This window comes from Colletotrichum navitas, assembly GCF_030913465.1.
Source record: "Colletotrichum navitas strain CBS 125086 chromosome Unknown LY79scaffold_59, whole genome shotgun sequence".
NCBI classification, from domain to species: Eukaryota; Fungi; Ascomycota; class Sordariomycetes; order Glomerellales; family Glomerellaceae; genus Colletotrichum; species Colletotrichum navitas.
In genome coordinates, this window is record NW_026850605.1 from 75,360 (window position 1) to 96,770 (window position 21,411).

Sequence of the window (21,411 nt, forward strand, 5' to 3'; positions counted from 1 at the left end):
CGGGTTTCAACGACCTTGGTGACGGAGTTCGATGGAGTCCTCGTGTGGCTGGCACTGAAGCTGTCACGACCTTGATGATGGGGTCAACAGTGCCATCATTGCCGCCTGGTTAGGCAGTTGGGTCTAGGACGGCTGTATTCACAGGGGGAAGAAGCAGGGATTTACGGAATATTAGATATTGTTTCTGCCTTAATAGCTAACTACATGAAAAGTAATGTCGTAGAGACACGTATTATTGTTACACACACACACACACACACACACACACACACACAGAAGCCCTTTTTTAGTGTCTTGAAGGGGCCGTCGCGTTGACGGCACCGTAGATGACGCGGAAAGGCTGGGTCTCGGCGACGTCGTACTCCTCCACCTTGGAGGCGTCGCCGAAAACGCGCAGGGCCTTGACGGAGAACTTGTACTTGCCGGCGGGGACGTAGCTGCCGTCGTCCATCTGTCCGTCCCAGTTGACGGAGAAGACGCCGCGGGAGGCGTACTTGTAAGGGAACGAGCGGGGCTGGCCGAGGGTCTTTGTGCCGAGGACCTCGCGGGTGATGTTGGGGGAGGAGGCGGTGAGGGGGACCAGGTCGGCGCGGACAAGGGCGGAGCCGAAGACCATGTTGATGGCAAGGGCCGGGACGACGGCTTTGGTCTCGTTGGCGGTGCCGGGGGGCGGCAGGACGTAGGTGTAGTTGCTGGCGACGGGCTTGTACTCGTCGGCCGTCGCGCTGGTGGAGGTGGTCATCAGGGCCTGGTCCATGGTGACGTGGCTGTGGAGGCTGCCGCCGATGCCCATGTAGGGCAGAGACATGCTGGAGCCGTCGGAGCCGTTGATGGCGATGTAGCCCGACCAGACGGGCAGGCGGGCGGCGTCGAGGGTGGGAGGGGTGGGGGTGACGAGGACGGTGGCCTCGCCGCCGGCGGGGACCGAGACCTTGCTCTCGCTGAAGGCCAGGGCGGCGTACTCGGCCGTCAGGTTGTTGGGGAAGAGGGCCGGGGTCACGTCGCCGGCGGCCGCAAAGGTGTAGGCGGTGGCGGCGCCGACGTGGCTCAGGTCGAACGAGACGTCAGCGGAGCCGGTGTTCTTGATGGTGAAGTTGAGCTCGGGGGTGAAGTGGTCGGTGTCGTTGAACGAGAGGCTGGAGTGGCTGAGGAGGATGGCGGAGTAGGCGGCGTCGTAGGCCTGGACGAGACCGGCGCCCTGCTGGGGGACGGGGGCGAGCAGGGCGTCGGGGCCGCTGCCGTGGTTGAACTTGACGGGGTTCGCGTGGGCGGACAGCAGGTTCTCGATGGTGGCGGGGTCCAGGGTCTTGCGGACCTCGGCGATCAGGGCCACGATGCCGGCGGTCTGGGGGCAGGACATGGACGTGCCGGAGAGGACGGCGTAGGAGCCGAGGGCCCTGGGGTACGTGGAGAGGACGTTGCCCCCGACGGCGCCGAACTGGGGCTTCTGCTGGCCGTCCCAGTTGGGGCCCCAGGAGCTGTAGCTGGAGACGTAGCCTCCGGTGGCGGTGTTGACGGACTGGGTGAGGAGCTGCTCGGCCGTATCGGGGTCGGCCATCTTCAGGACGACCTCGGAGCCGGCGGCGATGGACTTGAGCCAGGCGGCGCCCTGGTCGGGGGTGGTCATGCCGGCGGCCAGGATCCCGGAGACTTCGCTGACGCCGACGGAGCTGGCGCCGGGGACGTTGTTGTAGACCATGATGTACTTGGCGCCGGCGGCAGCGGCGTTCTGGGCCTTGGCGACAAAGGTGCAGCCGCTTCTCTTGACGAGGACTATCTTGCCGCTCAGGTCGGGGGTGCCGGCCGGGTAAGGGTCGCAGCCGAGGGCGGCGGCGGAGCTAGAGTCGGCGGAGGTGGCCCAGAGGGGGAGCTCGACGCCGGCCCATTTGCTGGGCTCGCCGGGGGTGTAGGTAAACTTGCTAGGGGCGCCACCGGCGACGGTGAAGTTGCTCTCGATGAGGAGGGCCGGGGTGACGGCGTTGTCGAACGAGGCGATGGCGGTGACGTGCCTGCCGCTGGCGGCGGTGGCGGCGAAGAAGATGCCCTGGTCGCCCGAGTTGCCGGCGGAGACGGTGCAGGGGACGCCGGCGTCGACGATCCTCGAGACGGTGGCGGCCCAGGGCTCGTCCGTCCAGCCCGAGGGCCCGCCGATGGAGGCGGTGATGATGTTGCTGCCGTCCTCGAAGGCGCGGTTGTAGGCAGCGATCAGCGCGTCGTTGCCGACCTGTCCGTCGCAGCCAAAGACCTGTTCGAGAGCACATGTGAGCGAGCGAGCGACCCCCCTAGGGAAGAAAGATACTGCGCCGTCCTCCTCACCTTGTAAGCACCGAGCGTGACGCCGGGGGCGGTGCCCAGGAACCCAAAGGGGTTCGACTGGGCAGCGATGATGCCTGCGACATGGGTCCCGTGGCCTGCGCAATCCATCGGATCGGGGTCGGGGACATGCTCGTTGGAGCCGTCGTAGTCGTTCCCGACGAGGTCGGTTCCGTAGCTGACGAGGCAGCCGGGGCCGAAGCAGCCGCCGAGGGCCGGGTGGAGGTAGTCGATGCCGGTGTCGATGACGGCGATCTTGATGCCCTTGCCGGTGACGCCGCCGCGGTGCAGCTTGTCGACCTGGGTCTGGACGTGGGTGGAAAAGGTGTCGTTGCCGAGCTGGCGCTTCTTCAGGTCGACGTAGTCGCGGCCCTGCCTGCCGGTCCAGACGACCTCGGAGTCGGGGATTCCGTAGGTTCGCACAGGCCACATGTTCTTGACCGACGGGAGCCGGGCCAGCTGGGCGGCCTTGGCGTCGGCAGTGTCCAGGTCGTTGAACTGGATGGAGGCGCCCTTGAAAAGAGTGAAGTTCAGGTTCATACGGGTGACGGCGTCAGCCTTGGTCTCGGCGAGGAACTCTGAGGCATCCTGTTGGTTTGGGGCAAACGGGGTGGTTAGCGGGAGAGCTGCTCTCTTGCGTCGTCGACGGAGGGTGTTCCCTCTCGTGGGAAGCGACTAACCTGGCCATCCTCCAACTCGACGATGAAGGCACCGGCGACGGTGTTGGGGGACCGGACGTAGGCCTGGACGGCGGACGCGGCCGCGACCAGCGGCAGCAAGAGACTGCTTCTAACCATTGTGCTTGGCTGACGGATGACCTGAGGGAGACCGAGGCTGGGGAGACAGGAGACATGTCACGACAGCGACGCGCCGGGAGCCTCGACTTATATAAGTCCCGTCAAGATAACGTCGCAGTGCAGCCCAAGCTTCCAACGGTGGGGGAGTTGCCCGCCGAGGGGGGGAAGGGGAGCGGCCGTAAACGTCGTCCCCAATCAAGTGGGCAACACGAACGACAGTACCGGGGGCCTGTCGTTGCCGTCATGGGATGACTTGGGCCATTGTGCACGCCGAACCAGACGCTTTGCTCGCCCAGGCAGGTGGATGGCGGGAGAGGCCAACGCGGATGGGAACTGTGGATGCACAAACGCGGTGGCACGTCCAGGGTCCGTTGACGGACAGGGAGATGGGTGGGATGGGGGGGGATCATGGGCCGGAGACAGGCATGAAGGGATATACGTAGTAGATACGGAGTAGATAGATAGGTATGCAAAGCACAAGCGAATAGGACCAGGACATGGGAGATTGCATGCAGCGAGCGACATGCTGCCTCTGCGGCGGTACGACAACGACGCAGTGCCTCACGGTGCCTCAGCATGCATCGGCAAGAAGAAACAAGCACCTTGATGCTCGTCAACGTACGGATATTGGTGTGGCCTACATACGATCAGTACATTGTGTGCCACATTAACGAGGCTCCTTTGATGGTCCGGGGGGAGGGGGGGAGGAGAGTGGGGGAGTAAAATTGCTCCAACTAACCCGGCCTGTCCTTGTCCCGGAGAAGTGTTCGCGTGATCCGTCTAGTAGTACGGATACATAGCATACTATGTAGCACGGAGTAGACCAGATGGCCTTCCTTTCCGGGCAAGTGTCTCCGTCTGTCGTTGGTCAACTTGTCAAAGCCGATGAGAGCGGCCCTGGTCCCTGGCGGCGCACTCGTGTCAGGAACCAGATGCGGCCTCGTTTCTTCTTCTTATGCACAGGGGAGTGGGGGGGAGCACTGTCAGCTCGCGTCTTCTCGTTCGTCTGGTGGCGAGCTCGCGTTTGTCACCGCCGCGCTATCGCTGGAGAGCGATTGGCAGAATCGACAGATTAGACTCTGCTCTTCTTTGCTAGATGTCTCTGTAGGCGGGGTCGCTGGAGGCGGACGAAGGAGAGGGGAGGGGGGAGGCTCACATCCGGTGGCACAGCCGGGGGCCTGTAGTTGCAGACGGCAAAAGGACATTGGACGGCCGTGTTCTATCGCTGACGCCTTCATTTGGGGGATGCGCATCGGCAGAATGCGCGACGTCGCCACGGGGCGGGCGCCCGGGTCGGCAGACTGCTGCTGGACAAGGGGTTTCTGACTATGTAGCATCGGCTCATTATGTGCCAAGAAGAACATTACGATCGGCCTTCTAGACGTGCGTTTTGCGCCTTACAGGTTCTTCCTTGGTACGACTTTCGGTGCCCTGTCCGTGTCTCCGAACCCGTGGGGAGCGGTGTTGCTTGCTGGTTAGTTTAACGGCGGCACTCGGTAGGCCGAGGCAACCCTACGCAGTAACGCTACAGCCAGCCGTTCTTGGATCGCAGGTCGTGTGCAGTGGAGCGCGAAGCTTGACGATGGATGGAATCTCACTCAAGTACGGAGTAACCAGGCCAATATCTACGCGGGGGAGGGGGGGGCGGCCGGGTAAACTGGTTAACTCTCGAGTGGGTGGGTGGTGCCGAGTGCCAATAAACCGCTCATTAGCAAATCGTGGACCGGAGGCAAGTCGGCATGCCGGCCGAAGCCATTCACTTTGGGCAGGAGATGTGCAAACAGCGAGGGCCTTTTGCTAGCTGCTGATCCCCTCCAGACGGTCCTGGTCCTGTCCATCCGTGTCATGTTCTCTCCACTCAACTCAAGCGAGGACAAGGGGCCGAAGGTCAAAAGCGACGGAGAACCGATGGGGGCTTAGCACAGAGACTTAATGTTTTACGGATACCTAGTACTACTTTGAGTAACTACTACTATGGAAGATAAGCTATAGAAGACAGGCATAGATGTGGGTTGAGTTTGGTTTACCTGTCGTCCCATGTTGCACGAGTCTCCCCCCCCCCCCCCCCTCATCCGATTCAAGTGCTGAAAAGTAGATAACTCAGTGGCCACCCCTGGTCCTAGAACGGAGCGCAGAAGAGTGTATGGGATGCCAACGTTGATGCCAAGCAACGCTGGATCTCGCTCGGTGCCGAAGTCGTTCGGGTTTCCGGCTCGACACGATCGAGTGCAGCAGGCGTTGTCTTTGGGTCTTATCGTTACGTACGAGAAAGACGAGGAACAAGGTTCGCTCCTCGAGGTCGACTACCACAGTATGTACGGAGTACACGTCTGGGTTATCGTTTCTGACCGAACTTTGATCGGTCTGCGCCCCCTGGGAACAACCAGGAACATTACGGGGCACTCGTACTGATACGCCCGGGCCATCATCGCCCAACGACTCTGTCAGCATTGGGATTGGCCCTCCCTTCCCTGTTATCGGATTTAAAACGGGGGCTTAGCCGTACTTTGTTATGATGTGTATCTGTCTGTACGCAAGGGGATTCGCGGCCTTGCTGGGTGCTACGACAACCTGGGAAGCTCGGTGGTGCCTGGGCTATACCGGCTGGGGAAGTTGTATTTCTTCCTGGAGGACGGATGTACTGACTCTCCTGTCTCACGTCCCACCTACGGAAAACCCATTCGCAGTTCGACCGAGACTGCGTTGAGCTGGGGATGAGAACAAGACACATGAGATAGATGCAGGCGCTCGTCTGGTTCTAGAGGCTCGGAAGGAAAGGCTATAGCCCCCCAGAATACGCTTAGCATACGGAAAAGCACGATAACCAAAGCCGTGCAGATTAAACTACGTAGTATGAATGATTCAGACCAACTGACCCTTGCTTGTCCAGACAATGTGGCCCCGAACCCCTTTCTTAATTAAACGACGGCAGAATCTCCGACGGAAACAAAGTATAATATATTGCAGAGAATGTTTCTTGTTTCTGGTGCGGCCGGTTCCGCAATTACGAGGTCCTCCCGGGCCACGAAAGGCAAACCTGCCCGAACTCGAAATGGGGCGAAACTCTGTCCAACGACACACTCCGACTTCTGAAAAGCATCATCCGTGTTGCGCATGCAAGCGACACCACCATCACTGTGCCTTCGCGCAGTTTGCGTTTCTGAATAAGAGGCGCTCGTCTGACGCGTTACACTAGTCGTTTGTCACAGATTACAGGATCCACGTCTGAGATGAACCTACCGACTCGTGTACGTCTGATTGAAGCCGGGGCACCAGGTTTGATGGCCAAGACGCCGTGCGCCTCGTGTCATGAAGCCACATGTTTGCTTCTCGCGCTCGTGCCCAACGAGAACGACAAGCCTAGCCTCACACGAGACTCGACGACGACGACGACGACGCCGAAGACTTTACGGCGTCGTTTGCTCGTACACGAAAAGCACATAGCCATCGAGCCCACGAATCCCGGTCATGCCAAGGTGCCAATTCCGGGACTAATGATGGTACAACACGCCATCGGACGCATGCCAATGGTCTCCATATAGCTGGCCGACCCAGCTCCCCGGAGTCCCCTGAGAGAAAACTAGGGGGCCGTACCTTACAGATGGGCGGATGCCACCGTGATAGCGCACTTCGGGAAAGGGGCCGGCGTCGATGGCCGGCTGGGCAGCGGCGGTGTGGTGTGATGGTTGCCGCGTTGCATCACAGGTACGGAGGAACTTGTCTGCCCTGTCATCTTGGCCGAATGGGCGAACTCACGGGGTCGGTATAGGCTCCACCGGAGCATGGCGGGCAGGATTGGGAGAATGCCATGCGTAAAACCTGGCTGATTAAGACGCCTCTTATCCGTACAGTTGACACACACCTTCTTTCAACTACGCATGGTTCCGCCCTACGGGGGGGAGACCGCCTTGGTTACGTATCTTGGTGTGTGGTTCCGCCCTTGCCGGGGATTCCGGAACACTCAATGCCACCCGGCCCGGCCCGGCCCATCATGCAAGGAGCTCCCTCGCCACCTCGTAGCTGTTGATGAAGTCTATGCCCTCCTTCCGCCAGGTGTCGTCCTCGACGAAGCTCCCGGAGGCGTTCAGGACCATGTTCTTCGGGGCGCTCACGTCGTACCTCGGCCAGAACGGCAGCAGCCCGGTGGCGTTGGTGTGCGTGGCGTTGCCGCCCCCCCGCGGGTTGGGGTCCTGCTCGTGGACGAATCGGACGTAGGCCTGCCCGATGGCCTCGGCGAGGCGCGCGTGGCTGTCGAACTGCGGGGACGGCCCCAGCAGGCCCGAGATGTTCTGGAAGCTGAAGGCGACGTTGTCAAAGTGCCGCACGCCCTCGAGCCGCGTCCGGTTCCACAGCAGCTGGTCGAACCGGTAGCTGTAGACGGGCCGGGCGTCGGCCCCGGTCGGCCTGGCGTAGAGCTCGCACATCTTGCGCCGGCCCGAGACCATGACCAGGTCGCCGCCGATGGCGGCGCCCCGCCTCCACTGCAGGCCGTACTCGGGATACACGGAGCAGTCCGTGACGGAGAGCGGCGGCTGGGTGCAGGGGTCGTCGGGGTACAGCTCCAGGAGCCGGCGGACCGTCGGTGGCGAGAGCGCGTAGGAGCGCCAGTATGCGAAACCGTTGAAGAGGTCCACCGCCGTGTTCGGCTTGGGGCTGTTGGGGTTGAAGTTGACGCCCTCGTCGTCGTTGGCGCCGGTGAGGAGCGGCACCTTGACGAACTTGCCACTGCGCATCAGCTGGCTCGGGTAGGCCGTCAGGAAGTCCCCGTCCACCATCGGGTTCCACACCTGGCTCGGGTTTCCTGCAAAGAGGTCTGCCTGGCTGAGGCCGCGGAGGCAGGCCAGCTGGTCCTTGGCGGCCCAGCAGCCGACGGACCGCGTCAGGTTCTCGACGGGCGCGTTGTAGTACGCCAGGCTCTGGACCTGGGCCCCGGTCGGCCCGCCGCTCTCGAGGATGGCGGCGCGGTAGAGGCCGTCGTCGCGGCCGTCGTAGCTGAAGAGGTGGTAGGCGATGCTCTGCGCGCCAGCGCTCTCGCCCCAGATCGTCACGCGCGCCGGGTCGCCGCCGAACGCCGCAATGTTCTCCTGGATCCATCGGAGCGCCAGCCTCTGATCGAGCAGGCCGGCGTTACTCGACCCTTCGGCGAGGATCTGCGGTGTCTGCAGGAAGCCGTACATGTTGAGGCGGTAGTTCATGGCCACGCCAATGATGGGCTGGCCCATATCTTGGCTGACTTTGACGACGCCCGAGAGGTTGTACTGCGGGTCGGCCTTGACAGACGCCGAGGTCTTAGTGACAGATGGGCCTCGAGCAGGGAGAGGGTTCGGTATCTTACAATGGAGCCGGTATACAGGCCGCCGCCGAAGATCCAAACCAGAACCGGAAGCGGTTTCTTGTGCTCCCCAGCCGGCCGGACGACGTTGAGTGTCAAGCAATCCTCCGACATGTTGAAGTCGCCTCTGAACTGCATACAGCTGTATCCTTGCTGGGTGGCGTCTCGCACTCCGTCAAAGGAAGAGTTGAGACTCTGGGGCCAACGATATCTCAACTGACCAACCGGAGGCTGCGCAAAGGGGACGCCGAGGAACACATCTTGATCCCATTCCGACAGATGACGGCCCCGGTACGTGCCGTTGGTTACCTGGGCTGTAGGTTCCCGAGCTGCGGCTGCCCCGAGACAGGCCGAGGCCGCCGCAAGCAAATAACACAAGCGAGCCATGAGACGGTGAAGGAGGAAGAGGCAGAAGTGAGCTGCCTCGCCGATCAAAGCGGTCCGTCCCTACTCTTCATGTAGAGCATTTTATACGCCCTCTCCAGCGAAGTGGCACCGCAGGCACCGCAGGCACCTTGGCTTGCTTGATGCGCTCAATCGCCATACCACGAACCAAGAAGTTTGCCGGACGGATCTTTGATTGGAGGAAATTAGCAACACCGCAAAACGAGGTTCTTCGCGTTCAGCGCCCTGGTGCCAGCACCCCAGCCTTTACCGTCTGGAGTAACTCATTGGAGAAGAATGCGGGGGGGTGTACAGGGGGGGAGGAGGGGAGGAGGGAGGATGGCAGTCTCGAACTGGGTTGAGTCCCGGGTAATGAATCTAGCTGAGGATAGTTAGGCCAGCATAACATGAGATGCAGTTGATATTTTCCCGGCGTCTGGAGTGGCCTGTATTGGCGGCCCCCATGCATATGAAGCCTGGGAGCCGAGCGGGACGAGGTCGTGTCGTGATGGCAAGGACGAGCCCTTGCATGAAGCCCCTGGGCTCGGAGTAAGACTGCAAATGTGTGTTAGCCTACTTTCGAGTGAATGTGTAGCGGCAGACTGCGATGAACTGAAATACCAACTTGTGATGGGATACCAGCTCATAGGGTCAGTTGTTTGCAGACGCGCCTAGGATGTTTGGGCGTGTCTGTTTCTATGTGTGTCTGTGCTCTCCTTTGTGTTTGTATTCATTTAAATGTCTATATCTTTGTGTGTACGATGTGTTTGATTGCGTTTGTTGATTCAACACTGCCAGTTCTCACGATGAGACTCACACAATTATGACTTGGGTCATTACATCCTGCTTGAGTGAGACACCGTGCACGATGCAGCGCACAGTGAGTGAAGTAAGCAAGCGGGCGGTCCGGCTAAACCTTGGCGGTCTTTTCGGCCGTCGCTGCAAATTGAGCCGAGCTTACATAAGTAGAAAAAGAAAGAAAAAACCCATATGGAGGTAAAGCTTCACAATTACCTAATCACTCAATTACTTTCTCTTTGGCGGGCAATTGGTCATCGACGGCGACGACCAACAGACGCGATACCCAGTAGATCGAGACGAGACAGGACAGCTCCTGTAAACTACCTAGACCGAAATCACGATCCCACCTCTCACACCCTTCAAGATGCTCTGCAGGTCGTGTCGCCGCGTGGTGGCCGTCTCCAAAACCTACTCGACCAGCAGCATCGTCGCCAGAGGTTCCGTCACAAGCCTCCCGTTCGCGACAAGAGACTACTCCTCTCGAGTTGTTCTCACGACCCGATCAACTCTCTCGCACCATGCCCTCACAGCCCCATCACCGCCCCAGAACATCCAGAAGATCCTGAGAAGGTGCTACTCCTCGGAGACGACGCCTACCTCGCCAGCCCTCGAGAAGCCCGACCACCTCGACGCCGCCGAGTCGACGATATGGGACAAACTGGTTGCCGAGTTCGCGCCCTCGGAGCTGATCGTGCAGGACGTGTCGGGCGGGTGCGGCTCCATGTACGCCATCGACATCACATCGGCCAAGTTCAAGGGCGCAAACATGCTGAAGCAGCAGCGCATGGTCAACGCCGTGCTGGGCGACATGATGAAGGAGTGGCACGGCGTCCAACTGCGCACCAAAGCCCCCTGAGTGCCGGCTCTGCCTCGCGGGCAGCGGATCCCGCTGCGACCGACGGACGGACGGACGGACCGATGTATAATACGTGTAGACGACAGTGTATCAACACCCACGGAGCTCTTTACTACTGGCCCAAGTATATTCTACAGACAGGTCGAGCACCGGGCGATCCAGAGGTCGAGGAACTCGGCTACGAAGAAACTTGAATGCTTGGGCTCTATTGACCGAAAGAGAGGGCTGTGCCTAAGGGTTCCATAGGGGGAATCCATATCTTCACTACATCTTTGCTGCCTCCACCTACTCCTCCCCCCTATCCATTTCATCCTTCGCCCACCTCGGCTTGTTCTGAGGCCCAAACTACTGCACCTCGTCCCACCGTTTGCCCGTATAGGCTGGGTCAATCACAGAATCCGTCTTCCTTCGGGCTCCCTGCATTCCTTGTCTCGCCCAATAGTAGCCCAGTCATCACTCCGCTGTTTACTCATTTTATGGGCCCTACATGGGTCATCTGCCCATTCGTTGTGAGTCGTCACTTTGCTACCCCTTCACTCGGCTGAAAAAAAAAAAAAAAAAAAAAAAAAAAAAAAAAAAAAAGGCCGCTCGCTCTTACACAACACACTACCTTATGCCCTTACTATCGTCACTAGACAGTCTTACAGCACGTGTACCATCGCACAAAGTTGGGGAAACGGCGGTGGAAATATCGGAAATGTCCTCTTCTCTTCAGCGTGATTGCGAAGATGCCCGACCATCATTGGCGCGTCTCGTAGGCCCCCCCCCAGTCGCAAATCTGTCGGTCCACAGCAACGTGTCGATGTAATGTCAAAAACATGATTGGCGCCATCGGGTTCATCGGGCTATCAGATGCGGCAGCCGGCACTGGTCCGCACGATCGTTGAAGAACTCCCCTGGTCATTGATATTATGATGCCCGAATTGATATGGCTGCGGGCCGGGCCACTATTCGCCGCCCCTGGTCTCTCGGTACGGAAGCAGAAATAATCATCACCGAGGCTCCGGTAGCCGTCCGAGGCGATGTAACAAGAGGCGAGCCAGCATAGCCCAACCCGCTTTAACTACCATGTAAGCATGTGGCAAATGATATCGCTCGTAGAGGCAGGGGAATGTCACGTTTGTCCTGCCTGTTTAAAAAGGAGAGCCTCCTTTGCCTGTTGAATGCTTAGTGCGCTTTTACCGTCCTTTGGCCCTCCCACCTACTCAGTACTTTTCTGTGTGGTCAAGGAGTCAAAGACGCATGATGGCTCTCTCCGACTTTACGTCGGCCCTTTGCGCTGGTTCGGCGCTTTGGTACCTCGTCGCCGCCTTGGTTGTCTACTATGTCGTCTCCTCTGCTGTCGCCTGGAACCGCCTCCGCGAGTTCCCCGGCCCGCTCGTCGGCAGGTTCTCCTACTTGTGGCTCATGTCCAACGCGCGCTCCGGGAAACCGGGAGAGCACTTTACCAAGCTGAACCGCGAGCTCGGCCCCCTCGTGCGCATCGGCCCCAACGACCTCGTCACCGACGACCCGGACATCCTCCGCCGCATGAACGCCGTCCGTTCCACGTACGGCCGCTCGTCGTGGTACGACTCGACCAAGCTGAACCCCCACGAGGACAGCATGTTCAGCCTGCGGGACGTCGGCGCCCACGACAAGCTCAAGGCCAAGTGCGCGGGCGGCTACGCCGGCAAGGAGAACCCCACTCTCGAGGACGGCATCGACGCGCAGATCGCCAGCTTCGTCGACCTCATCCGGAGGAAATACATCACCGCCGGCGACGATGTCAAGCCGATGGACCTGGGAAAGGTCGCGCAGTACTTCACCCTCGACACCATCACCAAGCTCGCCTACGGCAGGGAGTTTGGGTACCTCGCCACCGACTCGGACGTGCACGACTACATCAGCACCACGGAGGCGGCAATCCCCTACCTGCAACTTTGCAGCGAGGTGCCCTTCATTCAAGAGATTGTGTTCTCCAAGCCCGTCCTGGGCACCGTGGGACCCAAGCATACGGACAAGAGCGGGCTGGGCAAGCTGATGGGGTGCGTTCCGACGTCTGTGTAATGAATCGGGGGGGACCATGCTGACAGGGTTGACAGAGTTGCTAAAGAGGTGGTCGCGAAGCGGTTCGGCCCGGATGCCAAGGAAGAACGCGACATGCTGGTAAGAGATCATGCCCGTTCTGGATCAAATCCAGCGCTGAAAAGAAAACCCCGTAGGGCGCCTTCGTCCGCCACGGACTCACCCAGACCGAGTGCGAGACAGAAGTCCTCTTCCAGATCATTGCCGGCTCCGACACGACTGCAACCGCAATCCGCACAACGTTCCTGTACACGATGACTTCACCGCGCACGTACAACACTCTGAAGCAAGAGATTGCCACCGCCATCGCTGAAGGCCGTATCTCGTCCCCCATCACATACGAGGAGGGCAAGAAGCTCCCATACCTTCAGGTACCCCCCCTGCCCCTTTCTTCCGCCTCCGTACTCCACAGGCCCTTGTCATATACTTATCGGATCCTGACGTTGGCAGGCCGTCATTTACGAGGGTCTCCGCATGAACGCCCCCTTCACAGGACTCTGCGCCAAAGAGGTGCCCCCTGAAGGGGACACCATCGACGGAAAGTTCATCCCGGGCGGCACCCGCATCGCGCAGAACGTGTGGGGCACCCTCCGCCGGTTCGACGTCTTCGGAAAGGACGCGGACCTGTTCCGCCCCGAGCGGTGGGTCGAGGCGGACGAGGTGGCGCGGGACAAGATGCAGAAGACGACCGAGCTGGCGTTCGGGTACGGCAGATGGGGCTGCGCCGGCAAGAGCGTGGCCTTCATGGAGCTCAACAAGATATACGTTGAGGTGAGCAGCACCTGTCCCCGATTTCCGTCCCCCCGGCTTTTCTTGACTCGTTTGCGAGCGAGCCGTGCTGACGCCGACCTTGCCCAGCTTCTTCGCACCTTTGACTTTCAGATCATGAACCCCGGGAACCCGTGGCACAGCGTGAACTTCAATCTTCACATGCAGGACAACTTTTGGGTCAAGGTCACCGAGGCCGCAGCGTCCAACAACTAGTTGATCAATGCAGTCAATGATGTGGGAGGACTTTGTTTGTTTAATTAGCTTCTGCTCTAGTTTATAGGCGACATAATGTAGTCGCACATTGAAAACGCCAGCGTGTCCTGGTCTGAAGTTCTTATCATAGCCAACTCCTGAACACCTAACCGTGAGAATATGTGACGAGAAATATGTATTACGCCTCCATCCCATTCACCCACTCCCATAACTTTGCTTTCACCGAGGAAGAGGAGCTTAGGCCCTCCGTTCCCTTGCTCCCGTGGCCATCAAACATAACGTGCCGTTGTTGGAGCTATGCCCCGTTAGCCACGCCCCCCATGATTCGACACGCGCGACCACGTACCACAGCAGTATACCCTCTAGTATCCATCACAATTCTGGCACGGCGTCATAACGTGCAAGATTGCCAAAAGTGGCAAGGATCTGAAAACAGCCTTGGTGGCTCAGTGGTAAAGCGTCTCACTCGTAATGAGAAGATCGGGCGTTCGATTCGCCCTCGAGGCAGATTCCGATTGTTTTTGCTTTCTGAACCCACATAAATCCCCCTCTGTTTCTTCTCTGCTGTTTGCTGCTGCTTTTTGTCAGTCGCAATCACACGAGCTGGACAGATGCGTTCTCGACGGAAACAGTACGAGTGGGATGCGTGTGTTGGGTGCGGCTTTGTCAAGGCATCGATTGCATGACGCCACAAGAGCTTTGCTTGTATGGTGCTCCACCTCGTGCCGAATCTATCTGAGATGCCGGCCGCCCACTCCCAGTTGCCAGTGAAGATTCAGCCAAAAGTACGACGTGGCCACGACGGCTCCCCTGCGAGGCCTTGGCGGCCTCGGTCAGGTACGCGTTGGAGAAGTCGACCCAGAAATGGCCCTCGAGCACGTCATCCAGCCTCCAGGGCCTCCAGCCGCGATCGCTCTGCGCCGTCGTGTTGTTGTACGTGATGTTGATGGGCAGGCAGTACCGGTCAAGGTCCAGAAGTGGCTTCGCAAACCCCCACGACATCGAGCATAACCAGTACGTGTCCCTCACCGGACCGCGCGGTACGCCCTCTTTGTGATTATCGAACTGCTGGATGCCATCCTTGTGGTTGTTGACGTCGTTGCTGTGGCGCACGTCGGCGTGCTCCAGAGGGTGGCGTACAGGGCGATGCCGTTGGCGAGCAGGTCGTCGAACTCGGAATGGGATGCCATAATGACCAGCCTTTACCATCAAGAGACTACGCCAGATTCCAATTTTCTTCTGGCAACCTCATCATGCGGCAGTTATCTGGGGAACTATGTCTACAAGCTGCTTTCAACGCCGCCTCGCGGTCATATGCTAATGACTCTCAAAATGGGAGAGGCGCATAGTCAAAGCCTGTCAGAAGAGGGGTGCTCCCGCGTCGGGATGAAATGAGGATGAGTCGTAGAGAGAAGGGAGGTCGGATCCAACTGGCCCGATGCCTGTTAATGGAATCAGCGGCGGTGTTTTGGTGGACGCCACTACGGCGTAGCGTTACAATCATCCTGAACATAGAGATATTAGACCACCATCGCTCAAAGGTGTTGAATGCTCATTATTGTATCAAGCGTATGTAAGAACCCTCCCCTTTCTTGCAATCATTTCGTATATAGAGTTTTCCTTCTGGATCGGTCTTCTATGCCGGGCACGAACTACGTAGCCCTTAACTGCCTTGGCCTGAATGTGCTGCATGTCTCGGGCGAAGAGTTCTCGTGCCGAAACCCACGACTTCAACTGTATCGGAGAAGAAAGTCTCGATGACGTGCCTTTATCCTCAAACAAGCTCTACAGTTTGAAGCTCGGCCGTTGGACATACATGCCGAAGTTCACCATCCATGATACCATGCACGTAGGCTTCGCCCACAACCAGGAAGCCACTGGTGCGAGCTGAGCGGAACACCAAGGGCACTTTGGCACCTGGAACAGTCCACACAGAGTCGCCAAGGGCCATCCCTATGGGCCCAAGACCGACAAGCCCGCTGGAGCACACGAAAGGGCGTCTCCGAAGGAGTTTGATGCTGGCAATGTTGGCATACTTCACGCCCTCGGCAACCTCGCCAGCTCTAAGGGCACGGTACGCCGAGAGGGTCTCCTTCGATGCTCTTTCCGTCTCCCAGTTGTAAGCAAACGCGCGGTCTGCGATCGGAGTCCTCCAAAAGGCCTCGTTGAGCTCTTCTGTGGTCCGATACACCTGGCTGATGCACGGCATCACGGCCTCGAGATCTTGGAGCCAGAGCCCGAGAGCGGCGACGCGAGCTGTGTCGTCGGCAAAGTCGTCCGTCTCGGGGAACGGGTCTCCCAGTCTCGCGACATCGTCCAGCCGTAGAGCGTCCAATGACAGCCGGTTATCGGCGGAGAAGGCCCGCGAGAGGCTCTGGGTAGAATCCGGCATTGTTGAGTAGGCGCATACTCTGTTCTCGCCCCTGACCACAAACATGGAAGGTATGGCCAAAGGCTGAGGCAGATTTGCCGACGACCAGTCCGGTGCCCAAGACGGGACGTTTTGCTCCACCGAGGCAGGATCCTGGGCATGTTCACCGGGGCCCGCGAAAGACAAGAAGCCTGGCCCATAGTACATCAGGCATGCTCTAGCAACTTCGATCCTGACAGTGGCCCAGTCTTTGGTGTAATCAGCCAGGATCAGTGGGCTTCGATCCAGGTCGACCAGGCCCAGGATTGCAAATACGTAGTCGCGACGGTCCGAGGCTTGGAGCTGGGCCCCGGTGGCCATCCCGGAGAGCAGAGAAAAGAGGACCAGCAGGGAAGAGTTGGGTCTCGTGAAAGAAACGGGTATCGCTTTGTTCAGAGCCTTCGTGAGGAACGTCGCGAGCGCCGAGCTATCCAGCCTCCCCGTACCACTGCCGACGATATTGAGGTAGTCGCGTATGCCACACAACAGCCAGAACGCCTCACGGAACCCCTCCCACGTAATCCACTCTCGACCGCAGCAGACGACACAGTTCAGCGACAGCACCCGCTCCTGGATGACCCAGACCCGACGGAACCACGGTCTGTTGAATAGGGAGCTTACGGCTCCCAACCTGGCAAAGTCGTCCAGACAAAGCCTGGCGAGGTTGTTGTCGAGGATGTCTCGTATGGCAGTCACCAGAGGGTCAGACGCTACACTTGTGAACGGGAACTTGGACCACGAGTTGAAATGGGAGCCGACGAAGCTGGATGCGCGGCTCATCTGGCGCAGGGTGTCCATGGCGAGGCTGCTGTCGTCGCTCGCGGGGCCCAGCCACAGGAACGTCTGGTGCGCATTCCGGAAGATGTCTTTCATCAGGGAGACTTGCTGCGTTCTTTCTGCCTCGTTGCGTTGGTCGATGCAGATAGCGTCGACCCATAGCGTCGGGCCTAACTCTGTGTCGTTCCACCGCGCGGCTGCCAGGTGTCTCAAGGCCGACTCCAGGTTTTCGGTGACCTGGATCTCTAGACCGTCTAGATAGATGGCCTTCGTCACGCAAGGGTCCCCCCAAGCGTAGGATAGCGCTGCATAGTGGCAAGGCCAGTCGTTCAGGCTACAATGCTTCAAGCGGCATCGCACCACTGGTCGTCGACGACCAGAGTCTGAAACAAAGTCCTCGGGTCTGAGAGGCTCTACCTCGACTAGACGAATCTCTTTGTTGCTCGTGTCTAGGGCCCGATATTGCACGTGAAATCTAGAGGAGCTTTTACAATGCTGTTGATCGGCCATTTCAGTCAGGTCGGCCGGGATCCTTCATCGCCGCTATCATATGCAACTCTTTGACCATGATGCTGTCCCGGACGGGTTGGAAGGGGTAGCATGCGGGCAACGATAGCAATAATTACCCCAGCGCAACAATGCCCAGCTGGCATGGTGTCACATGCGTATCGAACCGAGCCAATAGAATACCGCAAATGCTTATGGTCTGTCTATATCTCACCATGTCTGGCACAGGTCAGAGGTGCCCCGTATCGGGCTTTACGTACAGTGATATCACATATGTATCGAGTGAACTGCACTAGACCGCTTATGGGGGTTGAGAGCGACTATATCCATCAATGACTCATCATGAAAGCGATAGTATTGACTTCATTCTTGAAAACCAACATTGTCTGAGCTGTTTGGGACACGATAAACACACATTTACTCGAGTAGCTGACAAATCTCATTCAATCAGATATAATCGTATAATGTTACATGAAGACCAGAACCTAACGACGGTCGGCACTACCAGCTTGTTCAGTGAGCCGACTGCAACCCGCGGAGAGAGATGCTGGCTCTGACTGTAGCGCCGGAGCCAACGTCGAAACTATCCTCTCTGACCAGGCCGGGGGCCTGCAGCACGTCTTGGAAGGGGATCTCAACAGATCCGGTTTCGCTGGTCTTGTTCATAAGGGAGATCTTGAAGTTTGCCGGGTTGGCGATCAGATCTGCCGTCACGGGGATTCGGAACGCCTGGTCGAAAGACGGGTTGAAGATGTCGGTCCCGGGACTGTAGGACTTGGCCGCGGTGCGGAACTCCTTGGCGCCCCAAGTCACCTTGATGCTGGGGTTAAGCTCGTCGCGCTGGCCCTGGAGCCCGAGAGCGCTGGCGATAAGAACCGTGGCGATACCGACGATCTGCCCCTCGTTCTGGCTCTGCGTGGAGGTGATGGCGCCGGCATCATCGACAAAGTCGAAGAACTTGGCGTGCACGACGACCTTGGCGTCGGTGGGCTGTCCCTCATGAGTGAGGGCCAACTCCTGAGAACCGCCGTTGAGCAGAATGTCCTTGACGGTGGTGGTGGCGACGCCAATGTCGTCATCCCCGCCGAGATCGTCGTCCTGGACGTCGATGAAGATCTTCTGGTCGTAGTCCGCGACGAGGAAGTCGTGCGTCTCGTTCCACTCCGGGTCGTGGTCGTTCTTCTTGATCGTCGTACGCCATTCCTCCTCCGCGCCGACATTGACCTTGCAGTAGCAATCGGGTATGTCCTTCACAATCTTGGCCAGAAGCCTCTTGGCGCCGCTCTTCTTGGGCCCACTGATGCCTACCGCTCTCTCGATGGTCAGTCGCAGAGCACCCAGCTGGGGGAGGTAGGTCCTGAAGTAGTCGTTGTTGTTGTCGAGCTTGACGAGGTAGCGGTTGGGCAAGACCGCCATGGAAGAGACGATGCTTATGATGACCTTGCGGACGGCCTTGTCAACCAGGACCCAGTCGGCGATGTTGGCCGCGTCGGTGAAGTCGAGCTTCAGCTCAGGGGGGTTGATAAAGGCGACTTGTGCAGCACCGATCTTTATACTTGTAAGCGTGCGACACACGATACCGCGTTCATACAAGGATCCATACCAGAGGAATGACGTTGGTCAAGGGAGCTAGCAAGATTGAGAGTCTGCCCTTCAGACTAACATGTCCAATACCCTACCGTGCAAATTAGCGTCATGTGTAAGTGACCACCACAGATGCCCGTTGTTGCGATGAACCTACAAGTTTCGGAACCATATTTCCATCGAGCTCAATGTCGCTCTTTCCCTCCCAATTCACATCCATGTCGAGCTTGATGCCACCGTTGTCGACCTTGTGGACATCTACCTCGGATACGCGCATGGGAACAGGGCCAAGATCGAGCTTCACAAACTTGAGGGAAGCCAGAGGGCCTGGGAGCATGGTGGCGAACATGGGTTCAACAATGTCCTTCACCATCTTGCACCCGGCGACGTTGATGTTGGGCCATAGCTGCTCGATGATATCGTTAAGGAACCCTGAGAGATCGTCAGCTACCCCACCCCCAGCTTTTGGTTGTCCTCGACTATGGCTGGTTATGGTGTCCTCTTACCTGCGGATTCGCTGCCGCCGGAAGCAGTCAGTTTGTCGACGAGTCCTGCCATGATGATCGAAGTTTCAGCTTGGTCGTCCACGAAGAGAATGAAGCAAGGTGAAGCGAAGACTCGACACGAAGCTTCAAGAAACGATGTTGATATATCAGTCGAGGTGCAACAATAGTGGGCCGGTTTGCTGCAGACGTGGGTCTATCAGGGGGAGCTTGCAAACACCCAAAGTAAGAGCCCAATATCTGCAAAGGGTGGACGACAGGTGCGCGCTTTTGATGCCCAGACTTCGTCGTGGCCCTGTAATCGTCTTCCTTGGCATGTTGACATGAAAGTGGGTTGACGTCACCCATTAGACTGCGGAGACGCACCATATGTCGTGCAAGCTTGCTTGGCTCAGTCTATCCTTGAGTTCTGCCATTGGGTGCATATCCCTGCTGCCCGCGCGGGGCTCTGGGCTCAGCCGCTGACACACCGCTTGTCTACTCCAGTTTCGGCGAGGTCCTGCTCGTTGGTTTGGATCAATGACAACTGTCCTCAATGGTGCGGTGTCTATTGCATGGCAAATCACCTTCGTTGCGGAATGAGGTCAGTAGGGGCGCATGTTGTGTGTTCCAGCGTCGCGATATGCACTACACGGCGTGTGTGTGTGTGTGTGTGGACAACAACGCCATATGATACAATGCAGTAGTTTAGCGCTGCAAGGATGGGATGCGATCCTACTAAGCCTAAAGAGGCGTCATTAGAGGGGAATTAGTCTGTCCACGGCGCCGCATTATCTGCTCAACGAACAAACATGAGCATCATGTCAACGTAGATAATAGCCCTGACTTCTTGTCAAGCGTGTGTTGAAGGGGCCGGGATCTCCAGTGTCAGATCTGGCCAAGGGTTAACATCGAGGCCCGAACCTGCTGCAATGATTCCACTTCATCCGCTTACTTTTCTGCCAATGCTAGACTGAGTAGAAACGGCTCGGAGCTCCGGTGTTCTGTTTCTTTTCACCGTCTGGTAAGACCTGGCAATTACCGAGCACTCGGTAGGTCGCACTGCTCCAAGGTCGATCGGCGCAGGCGCCGGACGCCAGACCGGTTATACCATCAGAGGCGTGCGATTCTATACTTACTGTTAGTATATCAGGAAAGCTCATACAGCTGTGATGAAAACCACTCACCTCCAAGATGAAGCTGTTCCGAGTGGTCTAAAGATTTTCAAAGCAGTTTTTGTCTAATTCGCGCGTCTTATCTGTGGTAGAGGTCCTGTATGGCACCTTGATGGTAAATTCGCCGGAGTGAAAGTCCCAAGTGACAGACTCATCAGCCTTGAAACATGGGACAAGGCGTCTGAATTTAGTTGTGACTGAGAATCAACTCCATAAGACTGAGACCCCATAGTATGCGCCTTGTCAGCTAGTCTCCATATTGAAGCAACCTTAACACAATCCAAGAGACCTCAATGTAATGCGAGAAGACAAATAAAGTAGTAATGTTATAAACGGTGCACCTAGAGTAGACTAAGAATAGTCCGGGATGTTAGGGCAGCCCTCGGCAGCCGTTCCGGACCTGACAGGAAGGATGAGCTGTAATAGGTCCTGGAAGAATATTAACACAGCAGCGTCGCGAACTGGCTCCGTAAGGTGCTGAAGCAACAAAGAAAAGCAGTGCAGCCTAATGAGAAAAATGGGTGAATAATAAATGAAAACAAATCGGTAAAGCTTACCCAGCTCGCCCCATTAGCTAGAGGGCGACGACCCGAAGAACCTCTGGAAGTCGATTCCCTGGAACGGCGTATGCATTTTGGATGATGTCTCCCCAAACATATCGCTCTTTTCCCGCTTTTGCACGCTCGGCCATAGAGTCGGTCCATGCGAAGATTGAAAGCCTTACAGTCTAAGCGGTGATTGTAATACTATCGGCATATGAGTCTGAGAATGAAGGTAGAGTCACTAGCCCGCAGCTCGCCGAAAGGGTTCCTGTCGGTGAAGATGTTAAAGACTTCATTTACGTCGGCGAGACTCATGCAGGCAGGTCTCCCGACACCACATTTGAATGCCATCAATAACCCTAGTTGGTGTTGAGGTCGCGGTCCAGTTGTCCGAATAAAA

General features: G+C 57.8%; 7 protein-coding genes and 1 non-coding gene across 8 annotated transcripts; 3 read left to right on the forward strand and 5 right to left on the reverse strand.

Annotated features, from left to right (window-relative positions):
- Positions 1-240: 240 nt before the first annotated feature.
- LY79DRAFT_612671 (subtilase) lies at positions 241-3,146 on the reverse strand. The gene is made up of 3 exons (XM_060561954.1): positions 2,994-3,146; positions 2,317-2,901; positions 241-2,245 (listed from the first exon to the last, which is right to left on the reverse strand). Exons 1-3 carry the CDS (start codon positions 3,108-3,110, stop codon positions 287-289), a joined length of 2,661 nt encoding a protein of 886 aa, XP_060411094.1. The 5' UTR covers positions 3,111-3,146; the 3' UTR covers positions 241-286.
- Positions 3,147-7,099: 3,953 nt separating this feature from the next.
- LY79DRAFT_592461 (carboxylesterase) lies at positions 7,100-8,829 on the reverse strand (the record flags this gene model as incomplete). Its single annotated transcript, XM_060561423.1, has 2 exons — positions 7,100-8,380; positions 8,446-8,829. 2 exons carry the CDS (start codon positions 8,827-8,829, stop codon positions 7,100-7,102), a joined length of 1,665 nt encoding a protein of 554 aa, XP_060411095.1.
- A 374-nt stretch (positions 8,830-9,203) lies between these two features.
- On the forward strand, positions 9,204-10,483 carry LY79DRAFT_692790 (bola-like protein; the record flags this gene model as incomplete). Its single annotated transcript, XM_060564772.1, has 2 exons — positions 9,204-9,715; positions 9,956-10,483. The coding sequence occupies exons 1-2, from the start codon at positions 9,650-9,652 to the stop codon at positions 10,481-10,483; spliced, it is 594 nt and encodes a 197-aa protein (XP_060411096.1). The 5' UTR covers positions 9,204-9,649.
- A 1,025-nt stretch (positions 10,484-11,508) lies between these two features.
- Positions 11,509-13,668, forward strand: LY79DRAFT_318113 (cytochrome P450). The gene is made up of 5 exons (XM_060552381.1): positions 11,509-12,510; positions 12,568-12,631; positions 12,688-12,921; positions 13,001-13,321; positions 13,409-13,668. The coding sequence occupies exons 1-5, from the start codon at positions 11,726-11,728 to the stop codon at positions 13,532-13,534; spliced, it is 1,530 nt and encodes a 509-aa protein (XP_060411097.1). The 5' UTR covers positions 11,509-11,725; the 3' UTR covers positions 13,535-13,668.
- Positions 13,669-13,852: 184 nt separating this feature from the next.
- Positions 13,853-15,072, reverse strand: LY79DRAFT_562643 (uncharacterized protein). The gene has a single exon (XM_060558489.1). It carries the CDS (start codon positions 14,741-14,743, stop codon positions 14,201-14,203), a length of 543 nt encoding a protein of 180 aa, XP_060411098.1. The 5' UTR covers positions 14,744-15,072; the 3' UTR covers positions 13,853-14,200.
- Positions 13,970-14,041, forward strand: LY79DRAFT_t201. Its single transcript has one exon. It is a non-coding gene; the product is annotated as a tRNA-Thr (tRNA).
- Positions 15,073-17,436, reverse strand: LY79DRAFT_562644 (heterokaryon incompatibility protein-domain-containing protein). Its single transcript, XM_060558490.1, has one exon. The coding sequence runs from the start codon at positions 17,229-17,231 to the stop codon at positions 15,309-15,311; it is 1,923 nt and encodes a 640-aa protein (XP_060411099.1). The 5' UTR covers positions 17,232-17,436; the 3' UTR covers positions 15,073-15,308.
- A 143-nt stretch (positions 17,437-17,579) lies between these two features.
- Positions 17,580-19,666, reverse strand: LY79DRAFT_612687 (C2 domain-containing protein). The gene is made up of 4 exons (XM_060561955.1): positions 19,319-19,666; positions 18,970-19,244; positions 18,832-18,903; positions 17,580-18,776 (listed from the first exon to the last, which is right to left on the reverse strand). The coding sequence occupies exons 1-4, from the start codon at positions 19,368-19,370 to the stop codon at positions 17,742-17,744; spliced, it is 1,434 nt and encodes a 477-aa protein (XP_060411100.1). The 5' UTR covers positions 19,371-19,666; the 3' UTR covers positions 17,580-17,741.
- Positions 19,667-21,411: the final 1,745 nt, after the last annotated feature.

What these genes read in the sequence shown, in the direction of transcription:
- LY79DRAFT_612671 (XM_060561954.1), bottom strand. Translation starts at nt 3,110, where the DNA reads ATGGTTAGAAGCAGTCTCTTGCTGCCGCTGGTCGCGGCCGCGTCCGCC. An exon ending in TCGAGTTGGAGGATGGCCAG is followed by an intron (nt 2,902 to 2,993) that starts GTTAGTCGCTTC and finishes CCAAACCAACAG; the next exon opens with GATGCCTCAGAGTTCCTCGC. An exon ending in TCACGCTCGGTGCTTACAAG is followed by an intron (nt 2,246 to 2,316) that starts GTGAGGAGGACG and finishes GCTCTCGAACAG; the next exon opens with GTCTTTGGCTGCGACGGACA.
- LY79DRAFT_318113 (XM_060552381.1), top strand. Translation starts at nt 11,726, where the DNA reads ATGATGGCTCTCTCCGACTTTACGTCGGCCCTTTGCGCTGGTTCGGCG. An exon ending in AGGAAGAACGCGACATGCTG is followed by an intron (nt 12,632 to 12,687) that starts GTAAGAGATCAT and finishes AAAACCCCGTAG; the next exon opens with GGCGCCTTCGTCCGCCACGG. An exon ending in TCAACAAGATATACGTTGAG is followed by an intron (nt 13,322 to 13,408) that starts GTGAGCAGCACC and finishes GACCTTGCCCAG; the next exon opens with CTTCTTCGCACCTTTGACTT.
- LY79DRAFT_562643 (XM_060558489.1), bottom strand. Translation starts at nt 14,743, where the DNA reads ATGGTAAAGGCTGGTCATTATGGCATCCCATTCCGAGTTCGACGACCT.
- LY79DRAFT_562644 (XM_060558490.1), bottom strand. Translation starts at nt 17,231, where the DNA reads ATGGCCGATCAACAGCATTGTAAAAGCTCCTCTAGATTTCACGTGCAA.
- LY79DRAFT_612687 (XM_060561955.1), bottom strand. Translation starts at nt 19,370, where the DNA reads ATGGCAGGACTCGTCGACAAACTGACTGCTTCCGGCGGCAGCGAATCC. An exon ending in CGGCGGCAGCGAATCCGCAG is followed by an intron (nt 19,245 to 19,318) that starts GTAAGAGGACAC and finishes ACGATCTCTCAG; the next exon opens with GGTTCCTTAACGATATCATC. An exon ending in TGACCAACGTCATTCCTCTG is followed by an intron (nt 18,777 to 18,831) that starts GTATGGATCCTT and finishes ACAAGTATAAAG; the next exon opens with ATCGGTGCTGCACAAGTCGC.